Below are 25,917 nucleotides of genomic sequence, written 5' to 3' on the forward strand. Positions count from 1 at the left end.
AATTTAGAAAAATTATTTGATATACGTGAATCGGGTAACAAAGATTTTTTATTATTATTATTACTATTATTGATATTATTATTATCATTAAAGTTATTAAAAGTATTTTTAATTGATAATTGATAAGTAGTTTAATATTGCATTAAATATTGATTTGATATAATTATAATGAAGATATGTTGCTAAATTAGTATAATTATATATTGTTCATTTAGTATTAATTATAATATAATTACAATAAAATAATTTAGAATAGAAAAAAATTTATTCGTTTTGGAGGGAAAACGGAGGTATGAGAGATCAACACGTCACCTTTAGTAGTTAGGGGAAAACCCAGTTTTAGTATATTAAATAGATTTCGTGTAACCTTTATTTTCATGCAAATTTACTTTTCAAGCAACATTTACTTTTTTCTGTTCTTTTAAGATTCAGCACTTTGTTTTTTATTTAAAGTCCTTTGACTCCATTGAAGGCAGTTTATTGCTCTATTTAAAATTAATGTTAATTTTTTTTATTCCAATTATTTTACTTTCAAGTTTATTTTGATTTCTTTTCAGATTTTTTTTATTGCTTTGTTCAATCAAGAAAACCTTTGATGCACTTTTCGAAAACTAGTATTCATAAAAAGAGTAAGTTTCGCTCTCAAATAATTAGATATCGAACCATTTCAATTTGTTAAAAATCGGTAAAACACTTTTTCTACTATATGAAAGAAGATATAAAACTTAACTAGTAACATTACTAACGTTTACATCACTCGTTCTATTAAATATTTATGTCAAATTTAATGGTAGAATAACATTATTGAACTCATTTGAATTTTTTTTGAGACAGAAATTAAATATTTAAAACTTTAGGAATCAAACTAGAATTTAGGCTTAATATTGGTGACCAAAATATCCTATTTATATATAGATTTTAAGTTTGATACACTGACAGTGTAAAATAGTTTTACACGTATATCTAATTATGTAATGATACATCAACAAAAATAATTACTTTGTACATTTAATATATGAATAATCATCCAAAGGAATAGATATGATTAGACAACTGTATAAAACGTTTTACACAGTTAGTGCATTAAAAATAAAGTCTTAAATATGTTATTACAAAAATTTAAAATGTATTCATCAAACATATTATTTGTTGATATATTTAAAAAGAATTTAGTTAACATGGTCACATATTAAAATTAAAAAATATTTGAAAAATAGTAAGAGTCAAATTAAAATAGTCATTTTTTTAATTTTGTATTCATTAATTTTTATTGAATTAAATGAATAACTTTAGATGTAACAAGCATGTAATTATATATATATATATATATATATATATATATATATATATATATATATATATATATATATATTGTGGCTATTAAGTTAAATAAAATAAATTTGTGTTATTATCTTCTAATATTACTAATATTATTAGTAATTTTTAATATTTTATTTTTATAAATAAACTAAATATTATTATATATATTTTTAACAAATTTTTGTATTAATAATCTTAGTATGTCTTTTTAGAATATATATTAGCTTAATAGAGATAGAAAACAGAGTTACTAGTAATATAAACAACATAAATCCCAAAAATGTTGTCTTTTGCGAGTCAAGATTGCCAATAGAGATGTAAGCAAGTCGAGTTAATTAAGTTGGATTTGGACTTTGGAGAAAATTGAGAACCGAACTAATAAAATTTTAATCGGTTCGGTTTATATCCGGTTTGAGAATTTTTATTTGGAACGAACTAATTCATATACAATTTGGCATAGTTGAATTTTTTTTATGTTATACGAAAGACAAACGTATTGTGATGGAGGGAGGCAATAATGAGTAAACAAGTGTTAATTACTTTAAACCCGCTCGGTAATATAATATTACAAAGATAATACCTATAATTATTTTATTTAAATTAATATTTATAATTTTATGTATATAATATATAAAATTATATATATTACATTTAATATTTTCAAATATTCAAATAATAACTAACAAACGTAAAATAAAATAAATAATAATCAATAAATATAAAATAAAATAATTTTAAATTATTTTAAACTAATTTTTTAGATTAACTTTTTATTACTTCTAAGCATTTTTTAAACCCTATATATACATATGTTCACAACTTCTACGGAAGTTGCATGACATTCGCTTATTATAGATATTAAGAATAATGTTACATGTACACCTCAGTTATTAAAATATTGAAATATAAATACATATTAAAAATAAATTAAATTATACATATATTTATATATAAATATATTGATAACTGATTTATTTAGTTTACAAATAATATTTTTGATTTATTAATTAATTATTATAGTATAAATTAAACATGCGTGCATGATGAAGCAGAGAAATTTTATTGAAGGGGATAGGGCGCAAGTTCAAAACTTGTTAGTTCGTACTCAAGTGGCCTTAGAGTAAACCGAAAATTTGGCCTCTCAATCACCATAGCCGTGTACTTATCAATCTGGATTCCATTGTCTGCCAACAGCTCAAGCAAGAAGAGGCCGCCAATTAAGTGGAAGTCTTCCGTGCAACTAACGACACGCATTAGATTTAGGTTTGTATTAGATCTCTTGTTTTGCTCATCAACTGCAAATTTCGCAATCATAATCACCTTAGGACTGTCGACATCTAGGTCGACTCTAAATATTAGAGTCGCTGACCCCGACCAGGGGTCCGCGACCGCAAAGAAGGTGGAGAGAGGAGCAATAAGAATAATAATAATAAGGCAGTGATGAGTTCTCATGGTATCCTCTCGTTTGATTATTGTATGTATGTATGTTGGGTTCTAATTGAAGGTTTTTGTGATTGCGTGAGGAGAAGAATTACCGTGTGGTTGCAATTTATATATGGTAACAAAGGAAGGTTAGCTTTTGAGTTTACTTAACAGACTTAGGCATTCGTTATTTTATTATATATTTCAAACATTAAGTTGCATGCATTGCCGTAACATTTCCTCAAGAGTCATATATATCTCATTATGATGGGTAAAAAAATTTATATATAGTTTGGTGATTTATAGTCTCTGTTCTTTTGTCACTTTCAATACTCTAACCTAATTCTGATTTATATTTTCTTATTTTTTTAATTTCAACTAGGATTATATATATGTTTCAGAATTTATAAGGCCGTTTATTAGTACTATAAAGTAATTCTAATATATAAATACATATATTTTATATTGAGTGAGACAGACCTTAATTTTCAAACTATTTTATATATGACATTTTCAATAGTAAAATAGTTAATATTATTGAATGTTAAAGCTTAGTATCCTGACTTGTATATTAAAACTATCAAAAATATATATAAGATGTATATTAAAATCAATTATTAAAATTAATTATTAATATAAATATATATTAAAATATAAAATATACATTAAAAAATTAAATAACATATATATTTATATGTATTTAATTTGTATATAAATTTACAGTGACTGATTTTAATAAATAAATAATATTTTTTAAAAAATCTAAAGATGTATAATATGGATCCACGATCTATAGATGCAATGAAAGATTAGAATAATTAATGTTGAGGAATTTAAATTGCTAATTAGAAAACCAAGTTAGCCAGTATATATAACTTTTAAACTATTACGGTTCAAACTATTCTATCCCTCTCAATTACCATTATACTATCTATATCTATGAATTTAATTATAATGAGAATGAAACGCTGAAATACGAACTACTATTAGATATTATATATGTGAATAGTCAGATGACATGTGCAAACAGATCTGGAAACTAAAATTACTTCAAAGACTCAAGGGCTTTAGTTGGCTCCTATGCCAAGAAGCTCTCCTTACAAATTTAAAAAGAAAAAGAAGGGGTCTCACTGAGAACGAAAACTGCCACTACAAGAAACATCGTTAAAATTGACGGCCAAATCGACAGCTTAGCCGTCGATAATATTGAAATTCGACGGCAAAATAGACGGCGCAGTTGGTCGCTATAAAGCCTGTCGATTTTTCAAAATGCTAATAAAATCGACGGCTTTGATGGCCGTCGATAATAATTTAATAAAATCGACGTCCGTTCTGTCTGTAATATAGGTGTGAGAATTTTACATCCTTTATAAAATCGACAACATTGCCGTCGATATTATTATTTAAAATCGACGTCCTCTTTGTCGATAATTGATTCAATAAAATCGACAGCCTTTGTGTCGATATTTAACTCAATAAAATCAACAACACTTTTGTCTATAATCTATTTAATAAAATTGACGCCAAAGCCGTCGATATATGCTTGAATAAAATCGACACTTTTGCCGTCGATTTAATTGTTTAGATTTGTCTATTTTAACTTTTAAAAGCGACAACTTTGCCGTCGATTTTAATAGTTATATGTTTTAATTTTTTTTTCTATTTGAAAAATAGTAAACCGTTAATACAAATAAACTTTTAAATATAAAAATAAAATTTAAACAGAATATTAGATAACAAGACAAATAAACTTTTAAATATAAAAATAAAATTTATACTAAATATTAGATAATGAGTTTACAAACTTATCAAAAAGACTCAAGATAAGATAAATAACTAAACTTAGACTTATATTCGTTTAAATTACAATCTACTAATAATACAAAATATTCAAAATATTCATCGTCCTCCTCATTATTTACGTTAGGAACCTGGAGGTCAACTACTTGAAGTTGTATATGCTGAATAGCTTTTCTGAGAGTCTTAAACTCTACCAATACTTTGTGATAGTGTATATGCTGAAGAACCAAATACTCCACTATTGTTTCTTTGATCAAAAGATTCTATTCACCCACACCACTACAATTCCCACTGTGAAATGCTGCATAGAAATATCAAATATTGCAAAAGAGTATATCAGAAAACTAACTAAGCTCCAAGAAGCTAAACCAGAAAACAGAATCAGCTAGTAATAAAATGCTTAATCAGTAACCGAATTTCAAATTCCAACAAACTTAAAACTAGCTAACAAGAAATCAAGCAAGCAATCAACACATGAAGAATAAGCAGAAATTGGCAATTGCTAATACCTGAGCTGAAATTACAGCAAGTAGTAATTGAAGAAATGAAAAGGGTAGTGTACCTGGTCATAAGAAACCCTAACTTTGTAACACCAGAGAGAGAGGGAATCTTTTAAGAAAGCTGCTTCAAATGTATATGTTATTGTTAGAAAATCAAAATATAAAGTTAGGAACAGGGAATCATTGCAATCTATAGATATAACTCTAAATGTTTGAGAAGAAATGGAAGTCACGTTAAAATACTATATAAATTATAAGGTATTGAAACAATAGAAAAATAATTATTTTAATATTTTTATATTTTTGTCTTGAGACTGTTATTAATAAAAATAAGAATGGAATCCAGAGAGCCAATAGATTTGTGCCAGATTTCAAAAGGAAAACAGAACAAAATGCATAGGTCATTTATAGGAAGAAACAGAGTTTTGAACGAAAACAAAGCTTTATTTTCTTTCATATTAATGAGTGGAAGTCTCAAAAGCCAAGTGGAAGCTTAGATATACACTCATCATCATCATCATTCATGTCTAAAAGGCATACTTTGAAAGACTTTGAAATTTAGGCATTAGCATTCAATTATTGCCTTTTTATGCTACAGTTACCAGAAAAAAGAAAGATTCATATGCTAATGACTTTTTATTTTAATTGCTAATGAATTGAACTTTCACCACAAGTCAATGTTACACTTTACACGTATATGTGCTTAATTTGAATGAAAAATCTGACATATTCTCTTGTTTCAGAATTCAGATATGCTATAAGTCTATAGTTGCAGACACAAATGAACAAATAAAACAAATATCTTAAAAGGGTTTGATGTTCTAATAGAATTTATTGAATTGTTTCGTGTTAATATAATAGTTTTAGTGCAGAATCGAATCCCCCTTTGACTCTGTACCAGCGATTTAAATAAATATATATATATTCGAGTAATTAACCGTTTTACAATTAGTAAGCTAGATTTCTTATCATAATCCACATTTTCCGACAAAATATATCGATTTCTATTAAAATCATGACCAGAGGCGAGTCCATAAATATACTCCCGAAAAATAAGTGGGTATAGGAAGTTCTGTTGACGAGATCTATCTAGTTCTAAGACCAATCAATCGAATATTGATTAATACGTAATCGATCGAACACTACTTGAAAACGGCTATTCTGCTCAGAACTGAGAAGTTCTAAATGTTCCTGGAAACACCCCTTTTTCATTTATTAAGATTGTTTCTTTATGAGTATTGTAATTGGAATAGTCTTATTACTCAAAAAAAACTTATTTTGACTTTTTCAAAAAGTAATCCAAGATTTTTCTTGTTTCTATATAATTTTTATGTATGTGAACACGATAATCTCAATATGTCTATTATGTATATGCACTTCTTGGGATCGATAAATCCTTTGGATTTTATTAACCAAAGGCAATTATAATTAAGGGTTTTTCTATCAACCACCATTCACTTCGGAGATAACTTCGGACATATTTTTCAAATATAAAAAAAGTAAGCATCCTGCCACGAAGCCAAGTAATTAATTAGACCGAATCCTTTTTGTTTTTTACAAAAATCCAACTTGATGAATTTAGTAGATCTTTTTAGGAGGCTCCAATAACCATAGATAGGACCTATCCAATTTTTACAGTACGATAGTTGGCTGTTCACGAACTAGCAGTACCCACTATTTCTTTTTTGGAATCACAAGGGATTAATAACACGGATTATGTAAATTGTTAAAAGGAACATTTTCACATAATCTAAATAAAGAATACTAATACTAAAAATAAAAATAAAAGCCAAACTGGTAATTAGCATGTGATCCCTTTTTTATTGGGCAAGGCCTAAGCAAAACTCATGAAACGGTTATGGATCTTATCTATTAATTCTAGAGAACAGCCCACTAATGACCACTGTTATGGATCTTATCTGTTAATCATAAATTAATGCATGCAATTTAGAGACATTGAAATATAGCTAGTAAGTTGATCTAATACCATAAGCACCATAATCTAAAACTAAACAGTATAGTAATAGTACCAGAAAATATAATTGATCAAGGTAAATAGATTAAATAAAATCAAAACTCGAGTCATGACATTTCATTTGAAAAGTTTTAATGATCAACAAATAAGTTAGCAATATTTATTTGTAATAAGATAGAACTGGAAGAAAGTGTGTGTGTCTCAAGTACAAACTAAAACTAGCGGACCACACAAAATGTGCCTTAGCTTTTACCAAAGTGTGGTACCAACCATTGAACCCCATCGAGCTCATTACCCAAATGATGTGTTATTAGATTCTTCCCTAGCTAGATACAATTCACTATTTACTATTTTACTCTATCAAAATGTTATAAAATTGAAAAAATAAACCTAATAATAATCATAATAATAAAGCCTTACATACAAAAATTCCATTCAAGTATTTTTTCGAACATGTGGTATGCAGAGTTCAAAACAATAAATTTCAGTTTAATCTAAGCAACATTCAACCCAGTAATTTCAGAAAGATACAATCAACAACAATTTCAGTCCAAAAACACAAATTTTAACAAACCTAAGTCTAACCAAAATTTCTAAAAACAGAATTAAAAAGCAGTAAAAATAAAGAAAAGAAAAACAGGGAACAGGAGAAGGGAACCTGCATTGATGAAAGGAGGAAGAAGAACGGAGAGGCGGTGGGGGTGGTGGTGATGTCGCGGTGGCACAGAAGGTCGCCACCGCTGGTGGTTGCTTGTCGGTGCTTGAAGACACGGACAGAGGGTGACTCCATGAACAGGGGTGTCGCACGCAGGAACGAAGAAATGGAGAAATGAGGAAGAAAGAGAAGAAGGAAGAGAGAGAGGGTAGGCGATGGTGGTCGCCGGTGGTGGTGTCGGACGGAGGCGGTGTTGAAGAGAAAACGAATTCAATCAAAGGATACCTAGAATACCTAGCTTGAATTTAGGGAAGAATGCGTTTCTGAACTTTGGAAGCACGAGTTGAGAAAATGTGTTTTTAGTGATAAAAATCGACGGCCTATTTGTCGGTTTTATTCAAATTTATCGACGGCAAAGGTGTCGATATTTTAAATAATAAAATAGACGACATATTCGTCGATTTTAATATAAAAAACAGCGTCTATTATATAGATTAAATTTAGACCGTTCATTCCATTTTAGAAAGTAATCTAGATCGTTCAAATTTATCGACGGCAATGTTGTCGATATTTAAAATAATAAAATAGACGTCATATTCGTCGATTTTAATATAAAAAAAACAACACATATGGCGTCTATTATATAGATTAAATTTAGACCGTTCATCCCATTTTAGAAAGTAATCTAGACCGTTCAAATTTATCGACAGCAATGTTGTTGATATTTAAAATAATAAAATAGACGCCACATTCGTCGATTTTATTTTCGACTTCTGGTTCGTCTATCCTATGACGATAATAGAGAAATAAATTAATGCATTATAAAAATATCGACGACCAGGCCATCGATTTTAATATTTTTATTTTCAGTTATTTTTTTTAGTAATATCGACAGCAGGCCGTCGAAAATTATCGACGACAGAAATAGCCGTCGATTTTTGCCGTCGATAAATACGCTTTTTCTTGTAGTGTGCATCAAATGTCATGAGAAAGAAGAGACTTTGCTCCATATTCTGTGGAATTGTCTTTATGCCCGAACAGTATGGGTTAGCATGGTAAACAGGGATATTATTCATGTTATTCATGATGCAAATGGAACCTTTGTTGCTGATTTCTGCATGAATATTGGTACTTGTTCGATTACCATGACGGAACTTTGGGGGTTTTATATAGGAACCAAGCTTGTAGTGGAAAAGGGAGGAACCAACCTAGTTATTGCGTGATGGGGATGATCTGCAACATCAACACAGAGTAGCATGTGGGTTCCTCTTTGATTGGAGCAACTAAGGAGCAGTTGGTGAAGTTGAAAGAAGTCTGGATTAGACACATATTTAAGGAGGCAAACCATAGTGCAGATGCATTAGCCAAGCTTGGCCATGATAGCAACGCTGGTGTGATGGAATTCTCGCACCCTCCGCCAAACTTGGTGATTCACTTGCTTGCTGATGCTAGAGCCTAGAGGGATGAAATTAGGGTTGGCAAAGGGTAGGGTTAGAGAGGGTAGGGTAGGGTTGGGATTGGTTCTACCCTACAACAAAAAGTCACATAATAAATTTTTTAAGTGATTATGTAATTCATTAATGGCTTAGAGAAATATGCTATACTTTATATTCCTAACTGAAATTCCGTTATCATTTTTGTTTTCTAAGTCCTATATAGTTAAATTAGCCAGTAAATTAATACTATCTATTTGTATATAAATATATATTATTTAATTATTTTTAATATATATTTTATAATTTAATATTATTTTATACAAATAATTAATTTAGTGATTTTTTTGTATAAATATAACATGGATGAAAAAATATCATTAACACCAGACAAAAACTCAGACGTAAACAAAGACATACTATATATTACAGCGCCATAACTCTCGGATCTAGTCTATTGTATTTCATTAAGGGAACTTCATTACTGACACAAGAAAAACATACACGTGATAAACGAAAAAAAAATATAAGTAAATAATTTTTAATCAGCCAACTTAAAATAATTGTAGTTAATAATTATTAATTTTGTATTTTAAAAAAATTTAAATAATTATTAATTAATGACAATTAATTAATATAAAATATAATTTAAAATGTTTATTTATTTATTATTAGTTATATAGACCTCTGTTGGTTACTTTGTGAGATTGACAAAAAAAATTATACTTTTCAATTTTGTAATATAATATTAATTAATATTATGTTTGTCCAATTATTAATCTGTCAAAGTTACGCACATATGAGTAATAAGCCTGAAACAGCAAGTTAGTTAACAATAACGTAACATTCATGAAACTCTTCAAGTCTTTATAAATTAAAATTAAAAAATTTGTCTATACCTGTGTCTATATATTTACTTGTCACTTGTGTATGAGTATTTGTGTCTTCGTGTCTAAAAAATCCTAATTAAATACGGTCTTAGTCATTAATTTTAGTTACTGATTTTATAATATACACCTAGTATGACCTAACATAATATATCCTAAAAGTAGATAATATATACAGTATGTATATAAAATAAGTGTGATTCATTTTTTCTTTTTCTTTTTTCATGCAACATCTATTTTTTATTTAAAAAATATAAATATAAAAAATATAACACATTTTATTTTTTGAATAATTTTTTATGTTATAATATAATATGTAGTACATTAATTAAAATTAATATTGATCAAAAGTCAATGTAATATCATTACAACAACATTTTTCAATCAGATATCTTCAATAGACATTGGTTTAAGGCCTAATTCATTAAAAACGTTCTATAAGTTCAAATTTTACTATCGTTTGATGAATGAGTTGTTTGTCGCGGCTCCTCTTCTGATACACGCGAACAAGGTACTTGTTAGTCTTATTATGTTTATCTTTTACCAGCATCACGAGGTCGAACACCGATGACCCTAATGTTCTTGTGTGAAATACATCTTTGCAACTAAGGACCTGTACTAGCTTCAGGTTCCCGTTAACCCTATTGTTATGCTGATCAATGGCCAAACCCGCCATCTGCATCACCTTCTGGCTATTAACGTCCAAGTTTGAATAAAGACTTTTACCTATAAGCGATGCTGACTCTTGCCAGCTCAAGGCGGCGGAGCAGACAGGAGCAAAGCCAAAGAAAAAGAGCATAATAATAACAAGCCAATTGGTTCCCATCATCATTATAGATTTATTTTTGTCCATCTGGTGGTTGCAATTTATATTAAGCGCCCATTATTGGCTCTTGAATTTAACTAATGTATATTTGCCCTAATACTTCCTTTAGAGTCATAAATCGAGCGGTTAAAATTATTAAAAATTTTCAGAAAATGTTGGATGCCAACAGTATTTAGTAATTTTGATCAGTGGGCAGTATTTAAATTATTTTTAATAAATAAATTTTATTAATTTTTGTGTACAAATTTTGATAAATATAGATACAAATTGTGTTATTTAATGTATGTAAAACTATAATAAATACATGTACGAATTAAATGAAGTACATTATAAAAAGTTTTGGTTAATTATGGCTGAAAAATTTTGGTTACCAAACTCCTTCCTTTATCAATTGAAAAAATTAATTTAAGAATTTGACATTTTTTTAAATTCAATTATGATAAAATTTTAAAACATGCGTCTGTGTTAATTTTATAGTTACTTATGCAATAACTAAAAAATAATATGTGTATAAAGGTAATATCTAATAAACATGAATTTAATTTTTAGATGTTAGTTATATGTAATTATGGATGTTATGTATATGAACGTATGAATGTTATGTGTATGAACTTAGTTAGTACAATTTAATTATAAATGCACATAAAAACACAAAAAAAAATTAAATCAGTTTATTACCATACCTCATCAAAGCTAGTGTGATTTTTTATATTCTTAAAAATTTATTGACTGACAACAATATCGTCGAGTGAGTCTGTCTGTTATTCAAATTCTTCAGCACCTTCTACTATAGGTACCGTATTAAGGTCGAATTCAAATGTCATACTATTTGTAATGATAAAGATGACTTCTTATAAAAATTTTTGGCTTATATACTATGTGCTTGCAATGGTATTATTCTTGTGATTTTTGAATTAACATAATTGAATTAACGGAAGGTATATATTAGAGAGTAGTTTTCATGTTTCATATCTCTATTAAGTCATGATAAAAGGGAATAGGAAATAATTAATAATAAAGAATGGTAATGATAATAATAATAAAGAACGAAAGCGTTTACAATAAGAATCAATTATAATTATTGAATGTAATTGATATTATCATATGTCCATTAAGCCAAGAAGCACAGCAAGAATTAATTACTATTATTGAATGTAATTGATATTATCATTGCGGTTATTTATTATTATTAGTCTTTATTATATTCTTAAATATAAAAATTAAATTATAAAAAAATATTAAGTATTAGTTACAAGAATGTCTAATAATAAAGAATATGATATTATAATTAATATCATTAATAAATGAAATTGATAAGAATATGATAAGTGAAATGATAAGAGAGTGGGATAAAAAATAAAATAGTTATTAAGTGATGTAAATGAAGTACATTATGAAAAATTTTGGCAAATTTTGGTTACCAAACTTTTTCCTTTTTTGTGTGTATGATTCTTTGTAAATATAGGTACAAATTATTGTTGGTCAAATATCAATCCAAAATGATAATATTCACCTATGATGTACGGACATCGATACAAATACGGATATGGGATACGCAAATATACGAATTTAAAATTCTTATAAGACACGTCATATATGTAAAATAAAAGTATTTTTTAATGTAAAATAAAAGTATTTTTTAAATAAATTATAATGATAGTTTGGTATTTTATTAATATTAAAATATAAATTAATTTTATAATTATTTTTAATATCTATTTTTAATTATATAAAATATTTAAAATATTTTTTATTTTAATAATTAATAATATATAGTATTTTAAAAGCATTTTAAAAATATATATTAAGAATACATAAGGTTAAACATACTGACACGTCATGGTATTTAAGTATGTTCAAGTGTGTCCGAAAAAAATTTTTTATTGAGATACAGTTAGACATAAAAAACACGCGTGTCATCAGTGTTGTATTCAAAATATATCCAATATATGAACATGATAAATAAAAAAGTGTTTGTGCTTCATAAATATTTGCTGACGATGTAGTACATAATATTACTAAAAATATTTAAACAATTAAAGAATTAAATTGATAAAACTTAAGAAAAAATTCACCACACATCCATTCACAATGATGGTTTTGGATTCTTGTTAGGCTCTTCGAGGAGGGAAAAACAGGCAAACGGTCCGACTGGAAAGAAAAGCCATGGAAAGGGAGGGATTGCAAAATGGAAAGAGAGAATAGGGGTGTATTTTGGTTTATATTTATTTTTATTTTTATTTTTACATTTTTTTAACATTTTATAATTAATTAAAAAACAGAAGAACTAGTCTCATGTATTCCATTAAGTGAACTTCATTCATTATTGACACAAGAAAAACATATATGTGATAAATGAAAAAATTATACTTTTTCAATTTTGTAATATAATATTAGGTGAAAATTCAGGTACAATCGATTTCACGTGAAGTTGATACTTGAGAGCTGTTAGATGATTTGATTGATTTGACTAAATTTTCATGTAACACCTCTCAAATATCAACTTTACGTGAAGTCAACTTCACCTGAGTTTTCAGCGTAATATTAATATTAAAGTTACCTACATATGAGTAATAAGTCTGAAACAGCAAGTTAGTTAACAATAACGTAACATTCATGAAACTCTTCAAGTCTTGATAAATTAAAATTAAAAAAAAAATGATGCATCCAGAGAGATGCGTTTATTACTGAAGAGGGGGAGGAACAAGTTCAAAGCTTCGGAGTTGATAGGAGGAATTAAAGATGGAGGTTTGATGAAATACTCGAGCGGAGTAGTTGAGAGTCTCGAAGCCATCATGTGCCAGCAGCTGAAGGGAGTAGGAGGCTCCAATTGTGAGATATAATTTTGTACAACTAAGGATCTGTGATAGTTTCAGCATCGGATTAGATCTCTTGTTATGCTCGCTCACTGCAAAATTCGCTATCTCAATCACCTCTGGCTCGTTCACATCCAAATTCACAGGAATCAATGGACTCATAAGCGATGCTGACCCTCGCCGGGTGGTGGCTGTGTCGGCGAAGACGGAGGAGTAGAGTGGAGCAAAGCAAAAGAGAAAGAGCATGACAATAAGGCAATTAGTTCTCGTCATCATGGAAGCTTTGTTTTGTGATGTTTTTATTTTTAGCAGTGGCCTGGTGGTGTGTGATAGTTGCAATTTATAGTAAGGTAGGGTTTGGCTCTTGAATTTACCTAATGTGTATTTTGTGCTACAACTTTCTTAAGAGTCATAGTTATGTAAAGAAACCACAATAATCACTTAATGTCCACAAATGTTATTTTAAAAAAATGGGGCTAGCTCTTGAATTTACCTAATGCATAATTATGAACTGCCATTTAATTTGTATATTAGGTATGTTTTCAAAATCTTGAATAAAATTATAAAGATATAAATTCTTAAATTATTTTAGAGTTTCATGAAATATAAATATATAATAGGAGTAAAGTATTAAATTACTCCTCTACGTTTGGATCTAATCTTGTTTTGGTTTTCAATATTTAAAGTGTCCTATTTAAATCCAAAAAAGTTTTATTTAACTTTAATGTCGTTCTACCTTAAAGTCAATATTAAATAATTAATTTCACCATTCCATTAAACTTTAATGTCCTTCTCTAAAAAAGAGGTACAAGATCAGCAGCGGATGCATCACTGCGGACCACTGGCCTTGGTTCAACCACATGGAGAACATTTTCAAAAACTCAATCGCTTTTTGTAAGGAAGTTCGCCGGTGGCAACGAGGACAAGGCCATCGTCACCATTACCACGAGAAACTCCCTTTAACTAGGGTGAAAAAGGGACAGGCGGCCTGTCAGGGACCAGCAACCTGGCCTGTATTTAACCTGACCTGTTATAAAAGAGGCACATGTTTATACTCTTTTAAAAACCTTAATATGTTAATAGACCAGGTTTAGACTTACTAATTAGTCTTATTGGCTACCTAGACTTGTTAAAACATCATTAAATATATAAATAATTTTTTATTATTAATGAAATGATGAGATATTTTAAATTTATTATATTTTATTATAAATATTTTTATATATTTTAAATACTTTAAAAGGTTAAAAATTTTTATAAATATTAAATATGACATATTATATATAAATATTTTTATTATTAAAAATAATTTTTTAAATAATATTTTTATTTTTATAAAAAATATCAAACCTTTTAACAGGCTTCAGGCCAGGTCAGATTGAATACTAGGTTAGCCTAATACTTTATAAAGAGTCTAATAGCAAGTTACAGGCCAAACTCAGGCCAATTAACTACATGACAGGCCAGGCCTATTAAGAGTAAAGCCTGATTTGACTTAGCTTGTTTTTATCTCTACCCTTAATAACCAAAGAGCTTGGTTATATAAGTTTTCTGAAAACTGAGTTTCGTTAATTATTTAACATTAATTTCATGGTAGGACTATATTGAAACTAAATAAAACTTTTTTGAATTTAAATAAAACACTTTAAACTTTAAGGATCAAAACAGAATTAAGTCTAAACATAAAGAATCAATTTAGCATTTTACTCTATATAATAGTGATATTCATGTGTTAAAACATTTCACTAATCCATAACTCGATGAAGACGTGATTTGTTTTTCGAATTTTTTCTTGATACGTAACCCTTATCCTCGGTTGCACAAAAAGTTCGGCATGTGAGCCAATAAACTTGGTCCCGTACCAATCGCCCGATATACTCGGTAAGTAAGCACGTAAGGTCGGCGCCACGTTAGAAGCCCGATAAGCTTGGAATGTGAGCATACGACCTCGGCCTCACTCATCCGAAAAATAAGACACGTGCTCAACAAACTGAATCACATAAAAACAGAATATCATAACCAACCTACAAACTATGACTTATCCACATGAAAACGGTAAAATAATCCCTATAAAGTTGAACTAATACTCTCGGCTAAGACCAGGTTCCACTACCAGTTTTCATATTCACTTATTCACTCTCACTTAATTACTCTCTCTCTCTCTTCTGAGATTATTACTAACTTGAGCATCGGAGTATCTTTTGCAGGTATTCCCGCCGCGGTGTTTAACCTTGGCCGACGTAAAGCTCTTCCTCTCGGTTGACGACTTGCTCGGAAGCGCTTAAGCTCGGCCTACTCAGTGTTCAGTCGAATCATTTGGCGCCCACCGTGGGGCCGGAGTACATCTAACCCCACTCTTTCCTTTGTTTAGTCTTCTACTCTATTTTGCAGGATTCCCGATCCTCGAACATGGCTGACAAGGAAAGCCCACAACTCTCACAGGATGACCTCCTGGCTCGAATCGCCGAGCTTCAGGCGCAAGTACGAAGAATAGCTGAGCTGTCTACACAGAACAATAGAGAAAGCTCCAAAAGCTCGGCTCAAGGTGCTGCAGACCCTCTAAACATCGTCCCGCCAAAAAAGAAGCTCACCCTCGACAACCCCTTTTCCGAAGAGATCACAAATTACCAGATGCCAAAAAATTTTACTCTGCCCACCGCACTAGAGTCGTACAAGGGGTTCGGCGACCCCCGAGCCCACGTAAAGAAGTTCCAGTCAATGATGTTTTTCAACGGCCCTAAGAATGAGCCCGTTCTCTGCCGAGCATTCCCCACCTACCTCGACGGTGCTGCATTACTCTGGTTTTCTAAACTCCCTGAAGGTTCAATTTCCTCCTTTGAATATCTCGCCAGATCGTTCATTGATTACTTTGCCGCATCAAGAATCTACGTACATGGATCGGACTACCTCGGCACCATTAAGCAAGGTCAGCACGAGAGCCTGAAGGACTACATGACCAGATTCGCTGATGCAACTATGGAGATCCAGGATTTAGACCCGGCCGTTCACCTGCACGCCCTCAAGGCCGGCCTTAGGCCCGGCAAATTCCGGGAGACCATTGCCATAACAAAGCCAAAGATGCTAGAGGAATTCCGAGAAAGGGCGGCAGGTCAAATGGAGATCGAAGAACTCCGAGAAGCCCAGAAATTGGACAAACAACCTCATCGGAGAGATGAAGAAAGAACTTTCAGATCCCCAGGTAGCAGAGACATTAAGAAGCCTTCCAACCCCGCATCAAAATACAATACGTACACCAGATTCAATACCAGAAGAGAAAACATCATCAGAGAAATCCTCAACGCCAAAATCATAAGGCCACCAGTTCGAGCAGGAAATTACCAGGATCAAAGGTTTGTAGATAGGACAAAGCATTGTGCTTTCCATCGGAAGTTCGGTCACACCACGGACGACTGCATAGTTGCGAAGGACCTCCTGGAAAGGCTGGCACGCCAAGGGCTCTTGGACAAATATATCGAGAACCGGAGAGGCAAAGGAGGAAACTCGGACAAGATAGAGCACAAGCAAGCAACAGCCAATGATAACAAAAAAGAGAGGACGACTCCCGATCCACCAAGGGGAATCATTAGCCACATATCAGGAGGATTCGCGGGCGGAGGTGAAACAAGCTCGGCCAGAAAGCGAAGCTACAGGGCGATGCTAGCAATCGAAGGAACCATACAGCCAAAGAAGGACAAAGGCCCAGACGTCACAATATCCTTTAACCAAGCAGACTTCAGATCGACAAGCCCTAACCTCGACGACCCCGTGGTAATTTCCATCCAAGTCGGAGAACTATTGGTAAGAAAAACATTGCTAGACCCAAGTAGTAGTGCTGACGTTTTATTTTATTCTACCTTTATAAAGATGAAATTATCAGAAAAATTGATACAGCCCTCCTCTGGAGAGCTAATTGGGTTCTCCGGGGAGAGAGTCCCCATCATGGGACACATATGGCTAAAGACCACAATGGGAGATATCCCTATGTCAAAATCAATTGATATTCGATACCTAATAGTAAACTGTTATAGCCCTTACAATATTATAATTGGAAGACCCGCCCTGGATATATTCAGAGCAGTGGTGTCTACATTACATCTATGTGTTAAGTTCCCAGTGCAGGAAAACAAAATAGCTACAGTATACGCCGACCATCAAGAAGCTCGGCAGTGCTACAATGCTAGTCTAAAAGTAATCCAAACAAAACAAGAAGCTCGGCCCCAGGTCCAAGCAATTCACACTTCTGCAGACACAGCGACACTAGCCGACCTCGACCTAAGGGAAGACCTCGGCGAAAGACCTCGGCCAATAGACAACCTTCAACAAATAACACTAACAGCAGATGACAAAAAATGCACATACATTGGAGAAGCATTAGAAGGCGAAGACCGAGCTCTATGATCAATCGAATAATCTACAAGCTCGGACAGCCGAGTTGGACCTTGTAGAAGAAGAAAGAGACATTTTCGCAATAAAGCAGTGAGCCAGAAAACAATACCCAGAGCGAAGACACAACAAAAGAGTATTTCACAGGTATTTCAACAAAGGAAACCTCGTGCTCAGACGAACAGAAGAAGCTCGGAAACCTCCAGCACATAGCAAATTAGCAGCAAATTGGGAAGGACCCTTCCGAGTTCTTCAAAATCTCGGAAAGGGGGCTTACAAGCTAGAAACCCTTAAAGGAGATCAACTTCTAGGAACATGGAATGTCTCCCCCCTAAGGGGATATCAATCATAACATAATTTGTAAATTCGCGAATGATGGTACTCTTTTTCCTCCCGAAGGTTTTCTCCCAAAAAGACATGGGTTTTACTCGGAGAGGGTTTTAACGAGGCCGGACGCCACAAATCATTGTACCCATACAGCTTACTGTGCAATCAAAACAGTCCTCATCCTGACAGTTAGCATACATTTCAGTTAAATAAACACTCCAAATTATCCGAGCATTATCCTCGGAACCCTAACATCACGAGCCGAGTATATACCTCGGAAAAACCTCCACCATAAAACCAAGTCAAGGTTTTTTCAAAAGCAATAAACAAACACTCCGAGCTTCATACTCGGAATTCAAAATGCGCATACCGAGCATAATACTCAGGAAGAAAAACAACAAACGTCAAGTTATCTAAGTAAGTCCTAAGGGATCACTTTACCATAACCCTTATATATCAGAGCCACAGCTCTCCTTATCAACAATACACCATACAAGAAATGACTGCGGTCATCGTCAACACATACAAGTATTATCACAATACAACATATCATAACTTGCGAAAAACATTATATTATAAAAAAAACAGTCATTGTAAGGCCGAGCTGCGCACTCAGGAAACCAAAATACTACTACCAAGGATAGTACTTGAAATCCTTCAACAAAGCCAAAACAATTCACAAACCTATTACACCATATACAAAATGAAGCATAAACTATAAACCTAATCTGCTTTATCACCAATGCTTGACCCCTCACTCTCACTTCCAGCAACAGCCTCATCTTCTATGAGTTCACCATTCACAACCACCTTCATAACATCAAGCTTTGAAGAATCAGCTTCCGGATATAGCACCTTGACCTGGGAAACAGCACGCTCAAAACCTTGAGCAAAAGCTTCATAGATTCCACCCTCTAATTCTTTGATCCGAGCAGAGAACTGATCATTCTCGGATTCCAAGATCTTCAACTTTTCAGACGAAGTTTTCTGGAGATTCCTCTCATCAGCCAACTCCAACTCCTTCTTCTCCATGGAGGCAGAAAGCTCGGCTATCTTTTGGTCTTTCTTCTGGATAATCCCAGACAGCTCTTCTACACGAGAAGCCTCATTTTGCTCCCAATCCAGGGCGAGCTCCTGAGTTCGGCCAATGGCAACAATCCGGGCGCCAATCACCTACGAAAATGAAGACAAGTAAATATGGGGCATCAACAAGAATTCACAAAACACAACAAAATAATCTATACCTGAAGAAATCGGCTAACACCAGCTCGGCCAACCTCGTCAATCATTTTCATGTCATCCGGAAAACAACAAAGCTCATCAGCCATGGTCCCAAAAGGATACAACTTCGCCCACAGAGATCTAGCGTGCATGTTCTCATCATACCCATGAAGTCTTTTCTGTGACTCATAAGCAGACTCAACCTTCTGCAGAATCATAGACGACTCCCCCTTACCTTCTAAGACCTCGGCAAGGCTACCTTGACCTTGCCCTCTCTTCCTCTTTTGCTTTTGCCCCAGGCCATGATGAATCAAAACAGCAGGACCTTTCCCAACATTAGATGAAACCTCCTTCTCTCCTTTCTTGCGCTGATTAAAGAAGAGCTTCAAACCTGCTGTGGTAATGGCAGGAGCTTTCTCACCTGCAAATCAGAAAACAACCAAGATAAGGAACAACATATCAAAACATCAACACAGAACAAATGCAATAAAACAAATTACCTATGTGATCATACACAGCATGCCTATCAGTATCCCATTTCAACATCTCGGCAACAGATAACAAACATTTCGGACCCAAGGATTTAAACAGAAAATTCATCACAATATCATCATCACGCAGCCTATCATCTACGTCCAAAGCTTGATACGGCTCGGAACACCAAAACAACGGAAACCTCTCAACTAAATGCTCATTTAAATAAAACGGGAAGTCTTCAGGAATACTCCTAACCTTAACAAACATGGATTTAAAATCCTTAAACGAGGACTTATACAGGCCAAACACAGCACGGCGAGGATAACTGCTAAGATTAACCCACAACCCCCTATTCACCCCCTTTGCCTGGAATAAAGAGAAAAACAGCCTCAAAGACGGCGGACACTCCAACAGTTCCATCAAGACCTCGAATGCACGAACAAAACCCCATGAATTAGGGTGAAGCTGGGTTGGAGCACAGTTCAACCAATACAACACCCCACACTCAAAATCGGTAAAGGGAAGCCTCACACCCAACTCAGTAAATAAACAACTGTACATAAAAAAGAAAGACCAATCGTCACGTCGGTGGCATACTCGATCATCTCTTTCACAAGGTAATAACTCTATTTTAATACCACTACCCACCCTGACCCAAGAATCCGAGCCCAACAGCCTCACTGACTCTTCATCATCAAACTGGGAAACATACCTCTTCACTCTAGGATCCACCCAACCGTACAGATCACCCACATTACAGTCCTCCATCACAAGAAACAAAGCAAGAAAGAGAGAAGAGCAAAGAGAAAGGAAAATAGAGGAGTAGTTAACACTGATCTTTTTTACTCATTCCCAGTCAAGCAGAAAACACAAACTTTTTTCCTTTCTCGAGACAGAGAGGTATGAGGAAACAAAGCAACGAAAACTACGAATGACTCAAGGCACAAAACGGTTACAAACCCAGAGCATTTAAGTCAATGTTGTTAGAAACGAGAAGCATTAAACCCACTACAAAAACCAATGGACAGGGGTGCCTAGAAAAACGGAGCAGTTTCACATTAATCGTGTCACAATGGCGCGTAACACGAGGAAGCCAGAAACGTTTTACATTCTGAAGCAGAACCAAGCCGAGCTTGGGGGCTACAAAGGCCATAAGCGACAAACAAATTCGGCAACCGAGGATTACGGTCCTCTTTGTCCGAAAGCTCGCCTTAGTCCTGCCCACACCAAGGGAAGCTTGGGGGCTATGATACGTAACCCTTATCCTCGGTTGCACAAAAAGCTCGGCACGTGAGCCAATAAACTCGGTCCCGTACCAATCGCCCGATATACTCGGTAAGTAAGCACGTAAGGTCGGCGCCACGTCAGAAGCCCGATAAGCTCGGAATGTGAGCATACGACCTCGGCCTCACTCATCCAAAAAATAAGACACGTGCTCAACAAACTGAATCACATAAAAACAGAATATCATAACCAACCTATAAACTAGGACTTATCCACATGAAAACGGTAAAATAATCCCTATAAAGTCGAACTAATACTCTCGGCTAAGACCAGGTTCCACTACCAATTTTCATATTCACTTATTCACTTTCACTTAATTACTCTCTCTCTCTCTCTTCTGAGATTATTACTAACTTGAGCGTCGGAGTATCTTTTGCAGGTATTTCCGCCGCGGTGTTTAACCTTGGCCGACGTAAAGCTCTTCCTCTCGGTTGACGACTTGCTCGGAAGCGCTTAAACTCGGCCTACTCAGTGTTCAGACGAATCATTTCTCATAAATCAGGTTACTGGAGCGAATCAGTAACTTTGAGTTATAATTCGATTAGAGAGTTTTTTATTAAAACTTTTTCAATAATTGTGATTGGAGTTCAATTAAGTTTAGATGGGTGTATTTGCAAAAGATATTTTAATGCTTAAGTTAATAAGTGTTTAAAATGTATGATTCTTTTATGAATATAGAATGAAAATTTAAAGACACGTAAAAATGTTACACAAAAAATATAACTCATAAAATTTAATTATCATATTACTTTTTTTTTGTTGAGATATAGAAAGTTGACTTTTATGAGTGAAAAATGATATTTATCTTATAATTATACTATTTAATTTAGTCATTAAGTTGATAATGATTAAGACCATTAAAATGGATTAAATTAGGGCAGAATTTAGCTTTAGCAATGGGGTCATGGCCCCAAATTTTTTATAAAAGAACTAATAAGATTATAACAGAAGAACAAATATAATTTAATTTATTTATGTCTCACATTTTTATTTTAGATTTGGGGGATCAACTTCTACTTTTTATATTTGTTTAATTATTTTGAATTTTAAACATTAACATTTTAGATTTGATTTTAATGAGTTTTTACAAATTAAAGATTTTATTGGCTTATTCATGTATCATTTATTGTTTTTATTATTAACAAAATTTTACAATTTTAATGTTAAAATTAATTGTAGTAAAATTATTTTTTTATAATGACATCTTAGATTTGAATTTCAATGGACTTTTATAAATTAAAAGTTTTATTAACTTATTTATACAAATTAAAATCTCATTCTTATTTTTATTTATTATTCTCATTATCAACTAAATTTGACAATTTTAATATTAGAATTAGTTATAGTAAAAAAAAATTTATCTATATAATTATTTATTTTACAATTTTAATTCTAAAATTTTTAAAATAATTTATAATATTTGTCTACACAATATTTATTTACTGTTAGTAATAAATTTAAAAATAATTTTATTTTAATATAAATATTAGAGCAAAACACTATTATACAAGCTGGCTTATATAATTTTTATGTTACAATTTTTTGTGCTCCTCCAAACAAATTTTTCAAGCTCCATCACGATTAAACTGTTTGGTAAATTCATTTATCCTGCTTAAATCGAGAGACATTTGCCCTCTAAAATTTGGCCAAAGTGAAAATAAAATATTGATGGATTAATTCGCGAGCTAAACAAATAGTCTGTTTAATTTTTTATTTTGATAGAATAATGTCTGAGAGAACTATTTTCTCTTAGAACGTTGCTTCAAGTTAAGATGTCCAGTGGAAATTAGAAACACATCGTCCTTATTTTAACTCTTAATATAAAATTAAGAGAAAAGAATAAATATATCTCTAACTTTTTGTCTTACAAATATTTTTATTTTTGATCATTTAAAAATATTTTTAAATTTTTTATCTTCATAAAAGTTGGACAGATAAATCTTTTCGTCGAAATATTTCTATCAGACTTAACGAAAAAGTCTGACATAGTTTCATTCTAATAAATTAAAAGATACTTTAAAAAATTGAACAAATAAATTTCTCAATCTAAAAATGATGTCGTTTCGCTGTGGTTGCACTGCAAAGTAACTTGTTGCTTTTGTAGAAAAAATACCCTGATTGAGGCTATTTGTTTTTCCGTATTATTTTGGATTCAATCATTCTTGAAATTGTGAATTACAAAAATGAATGTACTCTAGTTCAATTACGTATACTCATCAGCCTATATATATACAACATTTTATGCACACTTAATCAAACTCTGATTAACTTATTCACTACCAGTTTTATATACCAAAAATATAAAAAATATTATATTTTAAGTGTAGTATTTCATTTATAAATTAGTTATTAAATGAATTATTAATATAAAATATATATTAAAAAATAAAATATATATTAAAAATAAATTAAGCTATATATATATTTATATATAAACACAAATATACAGCAACTGAATTTAATAGTTACTTTTAATATATGAATAATTTTATAAAATAGTAGGAGTTAATAAATTTTAAAAGTAATCTTTGAAATTGTTTGACTAATAATATATATATATATATATATATATATATTTCTACCACTATTTTTTTTTTCTTTCTTTTTTGTTATCATTTCACTTTTTCTGCACGCTTTTTTAGTGTACAACACAAAAAAATTGGACTATCAAATAAATTTTTATATTATGTACAAAAATGTTGTGTTATATCCATCAATTTATATGTTATACGCAAATTTTTTTATATTATGTGCAAAAATTTGTTATAATAATTTTAATTATATACAATTAATAAAAAATATCATTCGTAAGATATATATGAATCATCCCATTTTACGAATTAGAATATGATATATTTACGATATTAATTAACCTTATATTTGTGAAAAATGTTATAAAATAAAAAAAAAGTGTAAAATGAGAACACAAATCTTTTAATTTTTTCTTCTCCTCTTCTTCCAGAAACGACGTCGTTTTTAATCAGATACATGTCTCCCAAATTTTTAGTTGCCTAGACACCAAAAAAGATATATATATATCCAAAAGACATTCGTTTGAAGCATAAAATACAAACTATCAAACACAAACAAAAAACTTACTATTGTAGCTAGTCAAAAGTCATAGGTTCATAGCTCCAAACTATTAGCCAGCTTCCGGGGTAGAAAATAAAGAAATACATTAATTAAAGACTGACGGCATAAGTTTAAAGTTCATTAGCTTTTGATGAATAAGTAGATTTTTGTTGCGCTTCTGCATCACCAAAGCATGGTACTTGTTAGTCTTATTAGCTTCATCTTTTGCCAGCAGCATGAGGTCGAACAAGTATGATCCAGTTTCTTTTGCGAAACTTAATTCTCTGCAACCAAGGATCCTTACTAGCCTCAGTTTCACGTTATGCTGCCAACTGTTATACTCAATGATAGCAGACATCGCCATATACCTCACGGTAGGGCTCTTGACGTCCACAGTTAATGGAAGATTGACACTTAAAATAAGTGATGCTGACTCTGGCCAGCTGAAGGCAGAGTAGAGAGGAGCAAAGCAAAAGAAAAAGAGAATAATAATAATAACAAGCCGTTTGGTTCTCATTATCATGATAGCTTTGTTTTTGGAGGAGTGGTGTTAGTTGCAATTTATAGTAAGCGCGGGTCATTGAATATTGACTCTTGAATTTACCTAATGTATATTTGTCCTAACACTTCCTTACGAGTCCTTATTAGGGTGGTTAAAATGATTAAAAAATTTAAACAGTGAAAGAACTAAATAGATAAAATTGAATGGAAAGCCACCGCACTACCATTCACAATCACAGTTAAGGAATCTTGTTCGGAGCTTCTCGACAAGGATAGGGACAGTGTGAAGGAGTTGATCATTTTAATCCTCTATTTTCCCTTTATCAATAGCTCAATCGTTTTCTTTTTCTTGGCACATATTCTCTATTCCAATAGGTGCATCATTAATTTGTAAAATTTTATTTAAGCATCTATTATTAATCAATAAATTATTATATATACAAAATAAATTTAAATTTAGACACTTATTTTTAGTAGACTAATAACTTAACCACTAAATTTATTCAAATTAATTATTATAATTCAATCGTTTATAAAATGAGTATCGTTAGATAACCAATATTTTTCAATTAACATAAGTCAATTTTTTTTAAATTATTTAATTTATCTTAAATTTTAAATTCTAAATTCTAAATTTTTGGCTTTAAATTTTAAAATTAGCTAATATTATTAGTTAACTAAAAAATAATTTCGTATTTTTTTATAAAATAAAAATTCATCAACGAGGGATAAAACACTGTATTTCACTAATTATCCCGATCCTAAATATTTTATAAATCCAAACTTATCCTAAAGTAACCTAAATAAACATATTAAATTGAAATCAATGTCAAATTTAAATTGGTGTATACAATTTGTAGATTTTATTTTCAGATTTTATTAAATAGACAATGGTTTTTATGAATAATATAAATAATGGCTTTTAAAATTGGTTCAATAAAATAAAAATACACTACACACCCAAATTACTTACCTAAATCTTAATATTAGGATAACCATTCGTACACTTAGTGAATTG

General features: G+C 31.5%; 2 protein-coding genes across 2 annotated transcripts; one reads left to right on the forward strand and one right to left on the reverse strand.

Moving 5' to 3' along the window:
- Positions 1 to 13,502: 13,502 nt before the first annotated feature.
- LOC112794549 (cysteine proteinase inhibitor 5) lies at positions 13,503 to 13,907 on the reverse strand. Its single transcript, XM_025836543.1, has one exon. It carries the CDS (start codon positions 13,905 to 13,907, stop codon positions 13,503 to 13,505), a length of 405 nt encoding a protein of 134 aa, XP_025692328.1.
- A 2,136-nt stretch (positions 13,908 to 16,043) lies between these two features.
- On the forward strand, positions 16,044 to 18,032 carry LOC112794550 (uncharacterized). Its single transcript, XM_025836544.1, has one exon. It carries the CDS (start codon positions 16,044 to 16,046, stop codon positions 18,030 to 18,032), a length of 1,989 nt encoding a protein of 662 aa, XP_025692329.1.
- Positions 18,033 to 25,917: the final 7,885 nt, after the last annotated feature.

The sequence above is a fragment of the Arachis hypogaea genome, chromosome 4 (assembly GCF_003086295.3).
Source record: "Arachis hypogaea cultivar Tifrunner chromosome 4, arahy.Tifrunner.gnm2.J5K5, whole genome shotgun sequence".
Taxonomy (NCBI): domain Eukaryota; kingdom Viridiplantae; phylum Streptophyta; class Magnoliopsida; order Fabales; family Fabaceae; genus Arachis; species Arachis hypogaea.

What these genes read in the sequence shown, in the direction of transcription:
- LOC112794549 (XM_025836543.1), bottom strand. Translation starts at nt 13,907, where the DNA reads ATGACGAGAACTAATTGCCTTATTGTCATGCTCTTTCTCTTTTGCTTT.
- LOC112794550 (XM_025836544.1), top strand. Translation starts at nt 16,044, where the DNA reads ATGGCTGACAAGGAAAGCCCACAACTCTCACAGGATGACCTCCTGGCT.